This window comes from Recurvomyces mirabilis (genome assembly GCF_035927965.1).
Source record: "Recurvomyces mirabilis strain CCFEE 5264 chromosome Unknown scaffold_25, whole genome shotgun sequence".
NCBI lineage: Eukaryota > Fungi > Ascomycota > Dothideomycetes > Mycosphaerellales > Teratosphaeriaceae > Recurvomyces > Recurvomyces mirabilis.
Window position 1 is genome coordinate 236,066 of NW_027041959.1, and position 18,851 is coordinate 254,916.

Here is an 18,851-nt window from a genome sequence, read left to right on the forward strand (position 1 = left end):
GTATCCAAATGGAGCTTCACTACCCTACATGCTATTTTACAACACGCGGCTCGGCCAGCAGATTGTGGTATCACCCTTACAATAGCGCAGTGTTGCCTACCTCAATCATCATCCTCGGCATAAGCGCGAGAGAACTTGACCAGCGAGCTCACATCCTCCCAGCCCATTACTCTGCCTCTACCTTTCACCCTCGAGACTTGGTCAGAATCATTGTCCGCCCCGCATCGTACCAGCCATGATTGAGGGCGAAGGCTGTATCGGCCGTTCTCGATGACTAGTTGAGTTCGCTCGAGCTCCGTGGGGTCCATGTTCAACGACTGCGCGGCAGCAGGTGGTGTGATTTCCGCTGCGTTCCATTCAGCGATTGCATTGGTGCGCTTCTCGCGATGCTCTAGGATATCGACGTCGATAGTGTGCGGGGCGAAGATAGTATAAGCATTGATAGCCTTGGTCTGCCCATGTCTCCGTACACGTCCAATGGTTTGAGCCTTGGTAGAATCGTAGCCATACTGAGAGTCACGCAGCAAGGGTGACAGGAGAATAACGTGATTGGCGTTCTGTAGATTCAGTCCGACAGAAGTTTCGTCCGAAGCGTTGAGTACCAGGACTGTTCGCTCCCCTGCGGTAAAGTCCTTGATTTGAGAAGCTGCGGACTCGCCACTCTTGACTATGAATGCTGGCACGCCTCGATCCCGAAGCGCCTGTTCAGCTTCGAGCAGCTGCTCACTGTATTGGACGAACATAATCGCTTGGTCGTGCTGAGCGCGGATGTTCCCCAGCAGATCCATTGCCTTGTCAAGCTTCGATCCGTACGGTGTGCGTCTGGAAGAGTTCAGGCCACCTAACTTACTGGCCCAGAGCAAGTTGTACTTCTGCAAGATTGCTTCGCATCCTGTTGCTGGGCAATGGTCATGGTCGGCGGTGCGTAAGTTGTGGTAACACCCTTCACAAAGCAAATGCCCGCAAAAGGCAGAGACTGCCATATCATTCTTACCCACTCCTGCGCACTGCGGATGCTGGCATTGTGGCAGAGGTGTCTTCTTGGCAATGTGTTCTTGAAGTACCTGCACACCTCTCGCATAGCGAAGAGAACGATTTGCGAGCAGAAGCCGGTTGCCTAGCGTATTCAGAAGGCTTGTCTTGGGATTGGTGGCAGGAGGAGCGCCAGAGGCTGGTTCGTCGCCGTCCTCATCATTCCTCGACGGCTTGCGTTTCTTGCTGAGCTTGGATTGAGCTTCGCATGTTGCAGTCGATGCATCTAATATTCCCATTTCAGTGAGATCGTCAATAGTCTGCTGGTCCGCTATGGTACGTTGGTCGAGCTTTGCCTTTTTCCACAGCGCGAAAGCATCGGGCTCATCTGCTTGTGCTTCCTTCAAAGCCGTACGGAGCTGCACAAGGAGATCGTCTACAATACCTTCACGTCTAGTCAGTAGTAAACCAAGACCGCTAAGCTCATGGCTGCCAAAGCTCTTCTGGTCTGCCCGCCAGAATGCTGCGGCTCGCGATAATGCCTCTTCTGGTGTGTCTGACATGGCCACGATCTCGGTCACTCGTGGGTCACGGTCTTCAGTCTGCGCGCTTCTACCACGAGTGATTCTCATGTCTGCGGAATTGAGGTGCTGGGACAATTCCATGTAGACGACTTGATGTTCGAGCTCTAGTGAAGCAGACAGGAGGTGCTCCTCTAGTTGAATCTTGGTGAAGTCGGCCTGGTTCCGACGTACAAAGGTATCTAAGAAAGCCTGTGATACCTCATGCATGCGTACGTGCATTGGCGCCGAAGGAATTGACCGTTTAGCTTCGAACACCTCGAAGTCTGTCATGTCAGTACGCAAGGCACGGCTGTTCCTGATCTTCATGATGCCCCGAGCGTCACTGCCAATCCGGAGGGGAACACCAATGAGCTTCCCCAATTGTGCGACATCGTATAAGTCGCCAAGTGCTGGCGTGCCCGACAGACCCCATCGCTTGTCTGCCCGTAAACCCCCGAGAGTTGCTAGCTCACGTGATTCGTACTGGTGGAACTCGTCTACTATGATGCGATTGAAGTAAAACTTCTCGAAAAGAGGAGCCTCGACATGTGCAGTGTCGATGGTCTTCGAAGCTGGCTTGAGTACTGAGGCGGCTTTGCTCTTGCTGTTGGCGGATTCGTAGTGCTTTCCTCGTAGGCGACGAGACGGGATCATGGCGCTGAGATCGTCATTTTCGAGCATTGCCGCATACCTGGTCTTGATATGCGCTTTCAAGGCTGACGAGCCCGAGAGGCGCAAGATGTCGAGGTGCTCAGCAATCTTGATCCTGGCGTACTGCAACCATTTCGCAAACCCTCTTCCAGCTTTTAATGCCGGGCCAGGAAGCGCCGCAAGGGCGGCGACTCGCTCGGCGTACGAGTCTGAACTCAGCACTGAACGGTTGAGTAGAATAATCTTGGCCTTCTCGAAAGCAGCATCCGTGAACTTCGACAAGTCTGCGGTCTGCCTGATCACGATGACTCCGTGGTGCGAGCCTGTGCATTCTTTGATCTCACCAAGCCATTGATCAATCAGAGTTCCCGGACAGACGATCAGTGTTGCGACTGAAGCAAAAAGATCTCCTGAGCGTTCCGGAAGCTCTCGACGAAGCTGCTCCACGTCGTCAGATCCTACTAGCGCAAGACTCAGGATGGTCTTGCCAAAACCAGGATGGTCAGCACAGATGCCTCCACGCACAGTGATCGTTCGAGATGCTCGCACTTCAGCACGCCAGCCGACACCCGTCAGTACAGCCTCTTCGGCTTCTTCTGCATGGATCTCCACACCGTGCTCTTGCTTCTGCATCCATGACAATGCTCTTTGTTGCTCTGGAAACAGTTCACGGCCATCTTCAAATGAACAAGGAGTCGGCTCCATGTCGCTGACAGCAGTCAGTGCGAAGGGTGGAGTTTTGTAGTCCAGAGACACGCAGCCTGTCTCGAGTCTCCAGGTGATATCCACTTTGGATGCGTCATGTGGCAGGCGCGAGGCTGCAATGTGTGCAAGCGCTAAAACATTGATGCCGAAGTCGATTATGGCTTCGCCGCTATCGGTGTGCGTGATGGTGGCAGCCATTCGGTGCTTTTGTGCCTTGATAGCACGCTCGTACGCTGCCGCGGATGCTGGATCCTCGTATGACTTTACTGTCTTTCCATCGTGATCTAGTCTCCAAAGAAGCTCTGGTCTGATGGGCGCACACTCTTGACATGCGCACGAAGGCATTTGCAGAGGCAACTTTTGCCAGGTGTCATGCGCCATATGTCGCCGCATTACTTCGAAGACCCAAGCATAGCTAGTGAGCAGCTTCTTATCTTCTGTAATGAGCACCGTCTTCTTGGACGACAAGTTTTCGCCGTTACTGGGCAGCGTACATTGTATCAGGCATGGCGCAATCTTGCAGTCAGGGAGCACGCTGTCCTCCAGTGACCGCCTAGCGCGACGAACGTTCACAGTGTCCGTCCCGGGACGCAATGCTATCAAGGAAGCTGGTCTCACAAGCTCTATGTCTGTATAGATAACGGCTTTACCAGCATGCGACTCTGGCGATGACCATGGGCGCCACGGCGCCTTGACGCGAGCCAGGATCGTCCGCCGCTCATCGTAATCCAGGCGCTCATGATCGTATGAGAACACAAACTCATCTTCATTCGGATCGCCAGTTCGAGTCGGATCGCAGAAACAGTATACGGAGCGTTCACCTGTCTCGGCTCCCTTCACGTAAAGACTGTCCGCAGCATTGCCACACTTCGGCAAATGTGTGTAGGTACCACACAACTCGCGCTGCAACGTAGTGGGCGCACTCGAGGTAGCCTTCACTTCCAATGACTGGGGCTGAATATGCTCGGCGTCATCTGGCAGTCCAAGGCGAGCCCACCAGGAAGGCACTTTGAGCTTGGAAGGACAGATCTCAAGCGCTTCTCTCTCGTCCGCAGGTATGCACATCTGCCAGTCCGCAGAGAGCAGGGCATCTTTGACAGCACCACGTGCGATAGGATGGGCAAGTGCAAGCCGAAGGGGATGGTTCATAGCAAGGATCTGATCTGGCAGGGCGAACAACTGCCATTCTATCTTGTTATCGCCAATAGCAAGTTCCAGACGAGCTTTCTCGGCAGAGTAGATCATTCGCCAGTTGTACGATCGTTGGATCCGTTGAAGCCCGAAGGTAGAGGCGAAGGCAACCTCAGCCGCTGTCACAAAGGGGTTATGCTGCTTCTGGTTTAAAGCAGAAGTTGTGTGAAGCCGATGAAGATCTGGGTGCAGATCAAATTGGACTTGTAATGGCATCTTGGCTCTCAGCAGGTCCTCGAATGATGATGGCCATATACGTCCTATCGAGCTGCTCAGCTCGAGATTGGGACGATATTCGTGTTTCGGATTGCCGCCGCACGCGATACAAGTCGTATGATTACAAGCAGCGCATTGTTGAATGGGTTTGCGGGATAGCTGGTAGTTACCCTCACAGCTGCATTTGCGTGCAGAGCTGTCTGCCTTCTTCAGTAGCTCCTCTAAATCGCTCCCAAGGACTTCGTGACGATGGTCAAAACCCTCTGCGCTCGCCTCGCCAAATGCCGCAAGATTGGATGATGCAGTGGTCGAGGTCAAGTCTGCTGTTGATTGCTTATCATCAGATTCAACAAGACGATAGCCAACCAAAAGCGCGGACAGTAATGCCGCGCCCACCACTGTCGACGACATCGCATTCCCAGCCAAGTCCAGCAATTCGGCTGGAGTCTCGGAACCAAGTATGATCCGATCCAGCGGTATACCTTGCAGTTTCAGATTTTCATGAGCAGTAAGTACGCGAGCAGAGTCCGTCACATAAGGGATGGACGTTGGAAGAATGCACCCAATCAGACCAAGCGATCGCACACCTGCTACAGGTATTCGGTCCACGTTCTGTGAGAGGTTGTACAGTAGAGTCTTATACCTTGGGTCGCAGCGATATTTGCGAGCCGTACTGAGATGAGTCCCTTCGATTGTGTCTTTCACGCGATCCACCTGTTTGGTGAACCATGCATTGGATCCATTCTCCGGGACGGCCATCGAGCCACCCTCTTGCCACCGGGTAAATGGACGTGCCGCTCCAAGCTTCTCCTTTGCTCGGTGTTGTACGTGTCTTAGCTCACATGCAGACCAATCGACCTCACGCTGCTGGTCATCGTCACGGGCCTGGGGTCGAGTGTGTTGATGCAGGTCGTTGGTGTTCATCATGAAGTCGGATATGGGGCTGCTGGCCAAGCGTTTCATGTTCTGCATGTGATCTTGCCACTGCCCTTGTGCGATCTTCTTGGCCGGCAGCTTCTTCTGGTCAAAGCACACCATATATCCACGCTGCCTTGTTTGCGGCAAGTAGTAGTCTTTGGTATCGACCTTTACTCCTTCGCAGACATAGCCAATGTCACGATAGTATTTCAACATTTGATTCCAATGCGCGTGAATTACGTTCTCGAATATAATGATAGCAGGTCTCACGGCTTTGCAATATGCCAGCGCACCGAACCAAGTTTGGCCAGATTCGCCGCCATCATTGATACCTTTCTTTTTGTTGTTCTGTGTAGAGTAATCGACGCAAGATGTGCCTGCAATGACTATGTCGGCATGCAGTGGTATGGCCACCTTGGATCCATATGCTGTTGTGGCAACGGGCGTACCTGTCGACTGAAACGCCACGGGAAATTCTGTGACGTCGCGAAATATGACAGGAGGTGCAAAGTTCCGCTCGATATAGGCCTGTTTGTATGGGACGATTTCTGCCGAGAAAACATGCTCGATGTTCAATGGTGGCTCTCCGGACTCCCGGAGAGCGTCTGCAATCATCTGCAAAGCTAGCAATGGACTTTCTGTGCCTGAGCACATGGTTGCGACTCGAAGAGCTCTTCCGTCCAGGTGCAAAAGCGCATCGCGAAGGCCAAGGCCTAAAGCACTTTTGGTCTCGTCGGCAAATATGTCTCTGATGTCAGAGAGAGGTGGTAAGTTTGAGTCCAAACCCTTTTGCGTGCCGGAGGGGCGGGTGAGCAAGCTCTTCATCTCACTGTTGGACGTCGATCCAGCCTTGCTCTCTGTCACTTTGGTAGTCTTAGCTTGTGAGGGGTGTTTCTTCCCAGGCGGGACTTCTACTTCTGCGTCTGATTCAGATGGTCCCGCGTCCGACCTTTCGGACACATCTGCATCGTCTGAAGAGGGACTCTCGGGCTCATCGGCGGCAGCCATGTCGATGTCGTGCTCGTAGTCCTCGTCGTCCAGGTCCCTCCGTCTTTGAGCCTTCAAAATCCTCTTTGGCATGACCTCTTCCTCCGAGTCAAGGTCTGCAAGATGTGAGGCGTAAGAGACACGCGTAGTGCCACGTCGAGCACGAGAAGCGAATGCAGCGGAAGTTGTTGCAGCCTGTTCTGCGTTTGTCGTATCTGCACGTAGTGTCTCGGTCCCAGTTGTTTGCTGTCTACCAGATGCCGCTCTCTGTACATTTTCGGACGCGGCGACTAGTGATGCAGGCTTCCATAATGAAGCGATGCTGATCTGCCGGGAGTCTTTTATAGGAGGAGCCTTTGCCGTTTGACCAGACCTCTTGTGGGCAGAGCCGTTGAAAGCTGTAGACACCCAGCGTATCGATTTCTGCTGGTCAGACGCAGCGGTGTTGGCTGTCCTAAAGAGTTTCAAAGCCTCTTGTCTTGGGATGAGGACGCACTCCACAGTACGACGTCGCTTGTTCTGATGTATTTCCTGAAGTGGCGATCGTGAGACAGATTGCGAAGAGGCGTTGATCTTGGCCGACGACTTGTGTCCGCTGGGCGCCACGAGGATACAGTCGGATTCATAGCCATCTTCGTCAGAAGGTGATGCGGCCTTCCGCTTGCGACCAACATGCTGCGAAACCATGTTGCATGGTCAGATCCAAGGTTGCGCAAGCTGATTTCTAGCTATTGTACGAAAAACATAGCCAGGACTCGCTAATCTAGCACCATAGTCGGCTCTAATGCTGTGTTGAATTGTCATGTCTTTCGGATCTCCACAGGTCGCGATCTGGAAGACGCGTTGAGCGCGTCGCTGCCAACTCAAGCCGAGGGCGCGGACCGGCACGTCAGCCGAAAGCATGTTCTATATGAAATCCATGCGTGAAGGCATTGATAAAAGGTTCAAGGGACAGGCGGCTGGCGTGCAAGTATGGTAAACATACTTGTCTCCTGAGCATGTAATTGACATGACCCAAAGTGGGATTAGAGGTTTGGTTGGCCAAAAGAACAGCTCCAGCGCAGATCCGCTAGCGTGTAGATGACATGTTGTCTACGCGCCAAGGGTCCCTGGTTTGTATCGCCCGGCACTGGCAAGCGTAGGAGACCTGATCAGGCAGTGCCCAGCGAAGATATGGTCGAACGACTTTGATCAGCGATGCCAGACGGCGTTTGAGGGAGATTGAATGTGACGCCACAAAGCTCAAAAACTCACTTCTGTCCTCAGTGACAATTTGAGCAAGATGCTCCGGGAAGTGCCAGGAGGACCGAGTGATGGCAATGGCTTGTGGGCATCGTTTAATCTGAGTATCAGTGGGGACATTGAAGACTTTGATTGTTGCAATAATGATAACACTACACATACGCTCTCCCGGATCTCACACCGTCATCAAATATGAGTCCATATACCTTGTATTTGTAATTGCAACGTGCCCCGGTATCTTGAGCTTGATGTATATGTAGATCGTGGACCTGTATCGTGGTCGTCCAGAATGGGTATCTGCAGACATCTCCGTGAGAAACAGAGTATATACACCTCAACCATCCGCATGTCTGGGAGGCGTAGCGACGTAAGCCACCAGGGAGGATTCTCCTTGGTTCCAGATACAGAATGTACTTCGTATATATCGTGATCGCGTTCCATCTGCCACACGTATGCCGACTGAACCTCTTACTCGTCGTTCATCCTCTGCGCAACCTCAGCACTCTGGCGAGCATGATCCCAGCACGCGCAAACGACAACATAGAAGGCTGCTGCTGCGCAGTCCGATCTGCACTTGGTATTCTACCCCTCGGTGCAGCAATGATTGGTACTTGACTACGTGACTGAGCTACAGGATCCTTGCCGTGGTCAGGTATGTGTCGAAGCTCTGTTGGGTCATCCGTCCAGAACGCAGGTTGTAAAGCAAGATCGAGGGCGTCCCATCCCCTTTCAGCCACCAGAACAGCAATACGACTCCTTGTGCTCGGCTTGGCCAGACTGAGCTGTTTGACGGCCTCGTCTCGCTGACCGAGACACATGAGCGCATATGCGAAAAGTAAGTGTGAGATAGCTGGATCTTCGCAAGCAGGATCTGACTCCGTCATTTTGCAGGCTTCCGTACCAGTCATGATCGCGTCTGTAGCGTGGCCTTGTAACGCATGGCAGAGGAGAAGTCGGTTGAGTGCAGATGACTCGCAGAACCTGGCTCGCTTTGGAAACGAGGGACTCAACCCAAGCTTTGAGAGCGTCGTCTTCAGTATCCTGGCTGTCTCCAGCTGTGATTGAAAGCCTTCTGTTGCTTCAGCCAATTGTTGCTCGCTATGTGGCGAGTCTGTTTGTGAAAGCTGAAAATCGGTCATGGCAAGAGCGCCGGTCGCCCAGCAAGTGCCAAGCAATGCTTCTGCGACACAACATTCGGCTCCAAGATTTCTCGAGATCTGCTCTGCCACCTTGCAACAGTCAGAATATGCATCCTTGGCAGCATTCAGATCTCCAGTCCTGTGCGAAAGACACCCCAGAGCATCCAGTAATTCGAAGCGCTCCCAGCTTGCACTCCTTTGGCTGGTCAAGGCTTTCTTTGTGAAGCGAACGGCATCGTCATGTTTGCCACTGTCGATGGCCATTTTGACGAGCTCCTGGTAGTTGGATTCCTGCGCGGAAGCCAGCTCCGCAGATCTACGCGAGGATGGCTGTATAGGGGAGAGAAATGCAAGTGGTGCATCTGCCAGGAATGGTGTCATGGACTTCGACGACGTCGGCCGGCTCGTCGTGTGTGACACAGGGCTGTGCGGTGCAATGGCTGAATCCACCGGCTCGTCGACATCATCGGCTAGTGGTGGGCTAGCAAGGTCGAATATTTCGCCAACATTGAGTGACACGGCTTTGAGCAGACGTTCTGCCCATGGTGATGGAATGGACGGGATCAAGTCAGGCGCTACAGCATGAAGAACAGCATCGATGCTATGAGCCGTACTGCTGGCCGTCGGTAAGTTGATCAGGGCCGTTGGCATGGCCAAACGCACTGCAAGTGATCATTAGCTGCCTATGATGGTGGAGGCTGATGTGAAAGCGGATACGGACATCTTAGTAGAGATTTTCTGGTCTGGTCCAGCAGACCACACAGCTCTCGAAACCTGGCGGTGTCGTTCTGCGTGAGGTTTTCTTCAACGTCATTGAGAAGCTGCTGAGCATTGTGCAAGATGGCATTGTCGACTTGTAGACGATGTTGCAAAGTCTCCAGTCCTTCTTTCTTGGTTGGTCGGTCTTCAGGCCTTAGTTCGAGCAAGCGATTGAATTGTGTGAAGGCTGCTTGGAAGGCCTGAGTGATTTCCGCCGGTCTCGGCAGTTGCTCCAGATTGTCATTCTTCGAGTCAGTGTTGCCAGTCGCAGTCTGCGCACCAGGCGCCGTGGCCAGCACAGTCGCCAACGAAGCTGTAGCCATATCAAAATGCACAGACGCCTCACATGGTCCTCACAACGAACAACGTAAACCAGAAATTACAACCGCAGGGGGCCAAACAAGAGCTCAAATGTCAAAGCGAGCTGCCGTGAACTCGTGCAACAGAGACAGCACAACACACCAATAGCAGCCATTGTCCCTCGAAAAAACCAACATCTGGCCCAACACGAGCTGATCGTCGTGCCCACGCACAAGTCAGAACCCTATCACTCCTTCTAGAAGCTCAAATGCGAAGTCTGCAGGCCGAAGGGGTCTAGTCGCGCAGAAGATGAAACAAGCGCTGTGCGCTTCGCTAGTGAATGCCGACAAGCCGTGGCTGCTTTGTGTCATTTGTCTCAGCTGTTGTGCGCCGGAGCGCTTCGTGTTTGCGTCGTACAGTCTCTGGGAAGAACGGATGGAACCCCTGTCAAACGCACGGTGTCGGTGTCGACTTGAGCACTGATGAGGTGACGCTCTTACTGGCAGATCCTCCAACGGGAACTAGTAGGGGTTCCACCCGTTCTTCCCTAAGACTGTAGGTGAGACCGCGTGTCGTGCTCCGACTTGGGGCTGAGAAGTGTGGTCGGACTCGTCGACCGGATTTTGTCTAGATTCCAGCTCAATGACCGTACCTGGCTCTCGAGAATAGCAGGCACGCACGACAATTTGGACGCCCATCAGCACTTTTACTGACCGGGTCTATTGCTGTCGGCACGCTGTTCTCCGAGCAGGCGAGCAAGAACGTGAGCAGGAAGAGGCGAGTCAATAACCTAACTCCTCCACGCTACTTGTGGTTCGCGTCAGAACGGACGCTGGGCCGTCAACGGTCCAGGTGTGAAGTGCTGCAAGGGGCACGAGCTCGCAACTATCGTGGCAGCAAATGCAGCATGCAAAACTCGTACTAGCTGTGGTACATGTACAAGCGCAGAGGAGCAAGACAGTAATACGACTGACGGTCGGGAACTACATGTAATGACAGGACACACGAATGCACGAAGCGTGACGAAGCGGCCTCGAGCATACCATACTTTAGCGATGCGAGACCACGTATCTGAGGTCAGTCTTGTACATGTCTTAAATTTGTCTTTCCAGAAATCATGATTATGTTTGTACATGTGATCCTCGATCAATAGCAGCAGTAGTTGCATCTGCGTTTGGCGGACGGGCTCTTCACGCAGGCCATGCAGGTGGCCGAAGCAGTACAATGCTCATTAGGCTAATCAAAGCGCAGGATTCACAGAGAGCTTGGCTGGTGTGTTCGACGGTGCTTACGATATGGTCGTGATTGCGAAGCGTCAAGCTTTTGTCGAACAGCTTTGCCACAGCATAACTCGGCCATTTTTCTGTAGAAGCCTCGCTCAAGGGCTGTCCTCGTCACCACTGTCTCCAAAGTCAATCAAGCCTCTCGGCTTCCGTGGCCTGGCTTTGATCTCCTCTTCCACAGCACTTTCTTCGCTTTCTTCCTGGATTTCGCCCTTCTTCTGACCCCACTGATCATTGAACTCGTTCGCAGCCTCGATCTCAGCAGCCAACTCTCTCGACTCCTTGATCTGCTTCGCCTTCTCGGCACTATATCTGCCCGTCATGCCTGCATCTTCCAGCAGACTCCTCAGATGTTTGATCTTGGCTTTCGATGTATCGCATTTGGCCAACTCCTTGCCCCATACCTTTCGTATGCCGCATTTCACTAACCAGCCTTGTAATCGTTTGATCTCTTCATCATCTACTGTCAGCTCCTTGCCTGCTTTCGCTGGCTTGGCAGCCTTCTTCGTCTTGTCCTTGTTAGCGGAAGGCGATGTGGACTTCTTCTGTCGTTTTTTCTTGGGTAGCGGTTCATCTATGACATCAGACATGTCGCTGTCATCGTCCATAGCCGGCTTGCCATTGGTTTTCGGGGCCTCGTCTGCTTCTTTTGGTGGTTCTGAAAGAGCACTGTCGTCTGCCTTCGGCTCTTCATCCTCGCTGTCTCCAACCGAAGTCTTCTTGGACACTTTCGCATTTGATGCTGGAGCTGGAGACTTTGCTCCATCCTCAATCTCCGAATCAGCTGCCACCTCATCATCATCCTCATCTGACTCCGGCGGCGCGACTGCTTTCTTCTGCCGCTTCGTCTTGGGTTGTGCCTCGTCAGACTTGCGTTTCGTCCCTGCCTTGGGTGCTGGCTTCGCTTTTGCTTTCGGTACGCTCTTCTTTGGTTTCACGGGTGATTGTCGATCCTCTACAGTCGCCTGGATGATTTCTTTGCTTTTGGATTTCCACGTAGTATTGTTCTTGAAGAACTCTGCATCGAGCGCAAGGGCCTTCTCAGCACGTGAGCGAGCAAGATTGATGGTTATGTCTTCGTCTGCTTTGAGACCGTCGCGTACGACCTGCTGAAGGCATTCTGTGATCTTTGCGTCCGTGGGCAAGTCCACTGCTTCCGAGAGCTCCGAGTCTGACATTGTAAGGGTATTCGTCTGGTCTGATCAATAGCTGAGTGACGCGACTGCATCAACAGCGATGCCGATCTTTCGGTTAGGCCCCACTAATGGCATTGGCATTGACTAAACTTGGTCGCGTCAGACTCGCGACCCGGAGGCTTCGGTTGAGCTCCGAAGACCCTAGAACTAGCTCACTGCATAGCAACTTTTGACGGGCAGCTAGGCGGCCTGCATCAAATTCTACATAGACATGAGCTTGCTAAAGTGAATCGTCTTTGGTTAGATCCTTTGTTCATGATTCCCATTATCGTTTCTTCAATCGATACACCGTGAAATCTTGTTTCGTCATGCTCACGTACCTGCCGTGACGTGTGTCTTGCGCAACTATACTTCAAGCTGCACTTTGCACACTTCGCTGAGAGCTCCACGACGAAATCGCCACGAACATTCTAGTAACAAGATCGTTCCCGACTCTTCCAGTAACGACCTTCACATTCACCTACTACCTCGACTCTTTCGGACCACTCGATCGATTCACGTAACCTTGGACTTATATTACGACACGATCGCTACTTCCCTGAAGAGTTCAAAACACCTATATAATCACCAATCGGCCAGACTCGGCACGCAGCGGCATCTTCAGCAGAGCATTCACAAGTTAGAAAGTAACAACGACGTACCCAGTCATCCGCACAGTCACCAAAGCCGTTAGGACGTGGTCACAAGACCCGCCACGTGCGACGTGCCTTCCGTGTTTAGCTTGCTTGTGAACTCTAAAATTCCTGAAACCTCGGACTTGACCTCTGTAAGTGCAAGACTCCTTCTCGGATCTCTACACAACCACAAGCCAGCCCTGCTTCTCCATAAGACCACCACAAAAGCGCCTTTCATCTACACACACACATTACATATTACACATCCACGTGCGAGACTCGTGGCCACCATCATGAGCGATCAGCAGCATGCCCCTGCGGCAGGTGCCAGTCTTCCTCCTCAATCTACCCCACGTACACACCGCAAGTCGCTCTCCGTCGACGACATCCGAGCACAGCCGCCAAAAGGTAGCCGCACATTCATTGACCTCCTTTCATCTACGTTCCTTCCACGATTCAGAGACAAAGCTGACCCACCCCTTCTAGTCATCTCAGTACCCGATATGCCAGCAGTTCAGGAGGAGAAGCCTTCGCCTAAGGGGCGCCTGCTTCTAGTATCAAACCGCTTGCCGATCACCATCAAGCGCTCTGACGAAGGTAACTATGACTTCTCCATGTCCTCCGGCGGATTGGTGTCAGGATTGTCGGGCTTGTCAAAGACGACTCAGTTCCAGTGGTATGGGTGGCCGGGTGTGCAGTTACCGGAGAATGAGATTCCTCACGTGAAGCAGAGACTCCTGGACGAGTTCTCTGCTGTGCCGATCTTTCTGGAGGAGGAGCTTGCCGATCGCCACTACAACGGTTTCTCCAACTCGATCCTGTGGCCACTACTCCACTACCATCCTGGCGAAATTACCTTCGACGAATCTGCTTGGGATGCGTACTGCGAGGCCAACCGCATCTTTGCCCAGGAGGTCGCAAGGGATGTCAAGGATAACGACCTTGTCTGGGTTCACGACTACCACCTAATGCTCATGCCAGCTATGCTGCGTGAGGAGCTTAAGAAGCTCGACAACCCGCCAAGCAATGTCAAGTTTGGCTTCTTCCTGCATACTCCTTTCCCGTCCTCAGAGATCTACCGCATCTTACCTGTGCGTAACGAGATTCTGGAAGGTGTGCTGCACTGCGACCTGCTCGGCTTCCATACATACGACTATGCTCGCCACTTTCTCTCGTCTTGCGCTCGCATTCTCGGTCTGCCAACGACGCCAAATGGAGTCGAGTATCACGGCAAGCTCGTCTCGGTGGGCGCATTTCCTATCGGCATCGATCCCGAAAAGTTCTCCGCGGGCCTGCAGAAGGATAATGTGAAGCGTCGTATTGAGACGCTGGAGAAGAAGTTCGAGGGCGTGAAGCTCATTGTGGGAGTCGACCGCCTTGATTATATCAAGGGCATGCCGCAGAAGCTGCACGCGCTTGAAGTCTTCCTCACTGAGCATCCAGAGTGGATCGGTAAAGTGGTCTTGGTGCAAGTCGCCGTGCCATCCCGCCAGGATGTCGAGGAGTACCAGAATTTGCGAGGCGTGATCAACGAGCTTATTGGTCGTATCAATGGCAAATTCGGCACCATCGACTTCACGCCCATCCATTTCCTGCACAAGTCAGTCAGCTTCGATGAGCTGATTGCACTGTACGCCGTGTCGGATGTCTGTCTGGTCAGCTCGACGAGGGATGGCATGAACCTGGTGTCCTTCGAGTATATTGCATGCCAGGAGAAGCGACATGGTAGCATGATCTTGTCCGAGTTTGCCGGTGCCGCGCAGTCTCTCAACGGCTCACTGGTTATCAACCCCTGGAACACCGAGGAGCTGGCTGATGCTATCCACGACTCCGTCACCATGAGTGATGAGCAGCGTGCAATCAATTACCAGAAGATGGCTCGCTACGTGAACAAGTACACCTCCGCCTGGTGGGGTGAGAGCTTTGTCTCGGAACTCACAAAGATCAGCGAGCAGGCTGAGAGGAAGCTGAAGGTCCGGAAGCAATCTCTCATCATGGATCCGGCACAGACGACGAACCGCAGCAAGCACGACGAGGCGATCAGCGACGACACACACGAGATGGCTCGCCGCCCGAAAGATGCGCCCGTACAGTAAGCTATTTCCTTTGTCTGCCCATTGCATTGTTACGTCATGTGCTTAGACACTAATATTGGGTTACGGAACTGCTTGTCTAGCGCATGACTGACATTACTGTGTTGCAGCAAAGGTATTACCGCTGGCGAGGACAGTGATGATGAAGACGAGGGAATTGTGTTGGCGGCTACAAGGTCGGGTGCCACATCACCGCGCACTTGATGGGCAGAAGGACTGAGGAGTGAGCTGTCATGATTTGACGAAGAGGAAAGGACTTCACGGCTGATTTGGACCCTACGAGGCTTGATTGACCCGCCTGCGGACATTGGCGAAGTGGCGTGTAGCGAGGCATTGAGCAAGAACCTCATATGAGGCTCGGAGTGCCATCTGATCGAGAGAGCCACCTACCACAAATGCCCATCCATATCTTGAAATACTCCATGGCGTACAGCCATCTTCCATATTCCCCCGTACTCCACAACGCCACCGCTATGCTTCATAATTCAATAGCTTCACTTTTCCTGCCCTATAACCTACTTATAGACCCTGCCGTAACCTCTCGCCCAATTTCTGCTTACCGAATTGGTAAATCTTCAGCAACCCCTCTTCACTCAAATCCAGGCCTTGCATATTAGGCACATCCTGAGCAGGCGGTCTGCTGACTCTGCTCGCGATGACGACCGGATCTGTTTCGAGAATGATGCCGTCATCTACGAGCTCGTCTATACATAGGGAGGCGAGGTCGTAGTTCTCGATCAGGGTTCGTTTGTCCACGGAGTTTCTGGTTATGGTCAGTACACATACTCATGAGTCTATTGTTAATGCTTTCAGGCTGACTTACTTGAGCAAGATATTCAGTGAATCTCGCAAGGCCAGGATCACGTTGTACAGCATTATCTCGTTCTCCTCTGAGCCTCCGACCACGTACATCATCACATCGCTCTCCATCTTGAACACTACCACCCGGTTGTCGTAGAGGATCACGTCGCTGGTTTGCTTGGCAGTCTTTTCCAGCAGTCCTTTCTCGAACGCCTTTTGGTCTTTTTGTGAAGTGTAGGGTTGGGCGCCGGGATACGAGCTCCCTGCTGTGGCATTGTGAGGTATGTGTGGTGGTGAGTAGTATCGTGTGAGGATGCGGGAGGAGTCGTCGGTGCTGATTATTAGAATGGCGTTGACCGAGAAGAGGGACATATTTGGTGCCATGACTGCGGTGGTGAAGCTCTGTTCAATTCAGTATAGTGTTGCTGTTGGTATCGGGCGAATGTGTATTTATTGCCAATCGCTGTTGCTAGTTGTCGTTCCTGCGGCAGTTGTCGATCTTGGCGTGCGGGAGTGGCCGCCGCAGCATGTGGAAGACTTCAAATGTTCTCCTGAACTGTTACTGTTCTATCAGCTCCATCATCAAATGCTAGGTCTGGCATTGCGGAGGGCGCAATGGCAACTACAGGCACATCGGCAATGGCTACGGACTTTTGCGACCATTCCATCGCAGATCAGACCGGCTATTGAAGGTCATCCCAAACTTGTCCTTCTCCACTATCACGATGGCCGCCAACATGAACGCCACTTCTCTTTGACAAGGACGACCCCGGGAAAGAAGACTGCACGCGTCCGGAGATCCAAGGCAAAGAGAGCTGCCGCCGAAGATAACAAAGAATCATCGGAGCTTGATTTACTCAATGACCTGCGCCAAGCGGTACAGGACCTCGATATCAATGCTATCATCGACCTCTTCCCACATGCAAAGGTGAACAAATTAGTTGACCGTAATCTCGTATGGCGACTCTCTCAGTGTCTACATGAATCATTGCGCCGGGTCAGATTCAAGAATGTCAATGACCAGGGTCGGCGAGCTGCCACAGACGAGCTCGTGGAGTTCGCCAAGGTTCTCGTGCGATCAATCGTCAAGGAAGAGCTCGAGCCTGATCGCCGAGCTCATGTGCACCTTCTTGCCTTCTTCAAGGAATCAGGTGCTCTTGATCAAGGCATCACATTCTGGAGCTGGCTGCAGCAACGAGACAGCGAGTACGTGGATGCCAATGTCTACGGCGCCGCCATCGAGCTCTTGGCAGTCAATGGTGCACCTTTATCTGAGCTAGAGGGACTCTACACCAAAGCTCTGGAACAATTGTCTAGTGCTGGAAACTTCAGCTCTTACTACCTGAGTCCTGACGCCATGGTGCCGGACAGAGAAGCACCCATCACAATCAAGGGTATCTCAATGACTCTCTTGCAAGGCGTACTCACGGCTCGTCTACTTCGCGGCGAATCACGTCGAGCATATTTGGCGTTGGACACAGCACTACGATTATATCCGACGTTGACACCAGTACGCTTCTTCACATTGTTCGTCGACGAAAGACCACTCAGTGAGGCATACATGGTGTTCGCTCTTGCATGTCGAGCTGGTATCGTCATGCCTGTCATGGGCTTCAGGCGACTGCTTACTACTATTCGTCAAGCAGCTGGGACGGCATCACTCATAAAGCACGTCGTGTCTCTAAGGCAGATGCTTTCAGTCTTGTATATGTTTGTTGGGGCGGGTGGGCGACTTACAAGCAATCTCGTCAGCGAATATTTTATCGCAGTGACGCAAATCATGCGAGTCAAAGAGATGGATGCCCTGAACACGCGGCAGCGCGAGCAGCTAGTCAATGATGTGTTGAGAATCATTCGCAGAAGCATCGATGTATTCTCTCGGTACGGGGGCGCACCCGGCATCAGTGCTATCAATAGTCTGATCGTCAATCTGGGAGGCTTTGGCAAGTCGAAGAAGATTCTCACGATTGCCCTGAATGACGCCCGGCAGCTCGGGCTGGAATTTAATAACATTACACGACGGTCTATATTGATCGCTGCGGGCCAAATCGGCGACGTTGAGCTCGTGAAGGCGTCATGGCTCGATCTTGTCGACGCCAAGGTTGCGAAGCAGGAGAAACCGGACGACACGGACTATCATATCCTCATCAAAGCTGCAAGGGGCAATGCCGCGTTTGACTTCGCTATCGAGGAGTGTCAGAAGAGCGAATTTGATGAGGACATCAAGAGTCGCATGTACGATCATGCCTACGGTGCATTGCCTGAGGAGAGAGGGAGCGTAGACGAGGACACTTCGTCCTTGGCGAAGGGAATGGAGATGATAGAGGAATTGGGAAAATTAGAGGCTGATCTCGAGGTGATGGAGCGACGCACGATTGACAGTCCGGCTACGCAAGACTTCAGTACGCAAGATCTACCCATCACCATTTTGGTTGGCACGCAGCATTTCCAGATACCCGACGGTGAGCTGCGGTTACTATACGACGCTCTTACTAGCGAGCGAGTGCCTGCTCACGCATCCTCGAAGACAACCGACCAGAGCTCCCCAGAGGCTACGCAAGATGCTCTGTCCTGGCGCGAAGGAAGCACATCCGCGCTGAGCACGACTGGCATGACCTTTGGACAGCTACGATACCAGAACTGGAAGTCACTGAACGAGTTGCTTGCACTTTCGGAGCTGAACGACGCTGCTTACGGTCGTGTTGTAGATGTGGCCATTGCGAAAGGCGAGGCACCACCTCCGCGTGAGCGAATCTTGCGCGGCGTTGAGCATCATCTCAAGGGCAATGCCTATGGGCTTAGCGATCTCGATCATGGTAGTGCGGCTACGGTCATGCATGAGGCGAGGATGACTGAGGCCAGTGCAGACGTACAAGATGAGAATAGTGAAGACACACCAGATCAGGCCCAGGAGATCTGGAGGCTGAGAGGTCGAAGCGGATGATGGTTCGACATTAGAGAAGACGTCACGTCCACTAATTCGTCTCTACGCCATACCTTAATATCTCAAGCATTTCAACTGATGGCAGGTATTCGTCAGAAAGCCAACTTTTTTCAATCCATGATCCATCTCGAGTTTGACTTTTTATATGTATGGACACTCGAATCTCATCGTCATGGTTGTCCGGGTCAGAATGAGAAGGAAGCGTCCATGCTTCGGTCATTTCGTTGGTTGTGTCTGACTCATACCCGCTCTCTCCTTGTTTCGTACAAGTCAGTTC

At 52.6% G+C, this 18,851-nt stretch overlaps 6 protein-coding genes across 6 annotated transcripts; 2 read left to right on the forward strand and 4 right to left on the reverse strand.

Annotated features, from left to right (window-relative positions):
• Positions 1–101: 101 nt before the first annotated feature.
• On the reverse strand, positions 102–6,890 carry LTS14_008400 (uncharacterized protein; the record flags this gene model as incomplete). The annotated part of the gene is made up of 1 exon (XM_064841088.1): positions 102–6,890. One exon carries the CDS (start codon positions 6,888–6,890, stop codon positions 102–104), a length of 6,789 nt encoding a protein of 2,262 aa, XP_064691348.1.
• Positions 6,891–7,924: 1,034 nt separating this feature from the next.
• On the reverse strand, positions 7,925–9,666 carry LTS14_008401 (uncharacterized protein; the record flags this gene model as incomplete). Its single annotated transcript, XM_064841089.1, has 2 exons — positions 7,925–9,246; positions 9,306–9,666. The coding sequence occupies 2 exons, from the start codon at positions 9,664–9,666 to the stop codon at positions 7,925–7,927; spliced, it is 1,683 nt and encodes a 560-aa protein (XP_064691349.1).
• Positions 9,667–11,021: 1,355 nt separating this feature from the next.
• On the reverse strand, positions 11,022–12,104 carry LTS14_008402 (uncharacterized protein; the record flags this gene model as incomplete). The annotated part of the gene is made up of 1 exon (XM_064841090.1): positions 11,022–12,104. One exon carries the CDS (start codon positions 12,102–12,104, stop codon positions 11,022–11,024), a length of 1,083 nt encoding a protein of 360 aa, XP_064691350.1.
• A 925-nt stretch (positions 12,105–13,029) lies between these two features.
• Positions 13,030–15,033, forward strand: TPS1 (Trehalose-6-P synthase/phosphatase complex synthase subunit; the record flags this gene model as incomplete). Its single annotated transcript, XM_064841091.1, has 2 exons — positions 13,030–14,828; positions 14,940–15,033. The coding sequence occupies 2 exons, from the start codon at positions 13,030–13,032 to the stop codon at positions 15,031–15,033; spliced, it is 1,893 nt and encodes a 630-aa protein (XP_064691351.1).
• A 315-nt stretch (positions 15,034–15,348) lies between these two features.
• On the reverse strand, positions 15,349–16,014 carry RET3 (Golgi-to-ER vesicle coat component; the record flags this gene model as incomplete). The annotated part of the gene is made up of 2 exons (XM_064841092.1): positions 15,349–15,592; positions 15,653–16,014. 2 exons carry the CDS (start codon positions 16,012–16,014, stop codon positions 15,349–15,351), a joined length of 606 nt encoding a protein of 201 aa, XP_064691352.1.
• A 202-nt stretch (positions 16,015–16,216) lies between these two features.
• On the forward strand, positions 16,217–18,574 carry LTS14_008405 (uncharacterized protein; the record flags this gene model as incomplete). Its single annotated transcript, XM_064841093.1, has 1 exon — positions 16,217–18,574. The coding sequence occupies one exon, from the start codon at positions 16,217–16,219 to the stop codon at positions 18,572–18,574; it is 2,358 nt and encodes a 785-aa protein (XP_064691353.1).
• Positions 18,575–18,851: the final 277 nt, after the last annotated feature.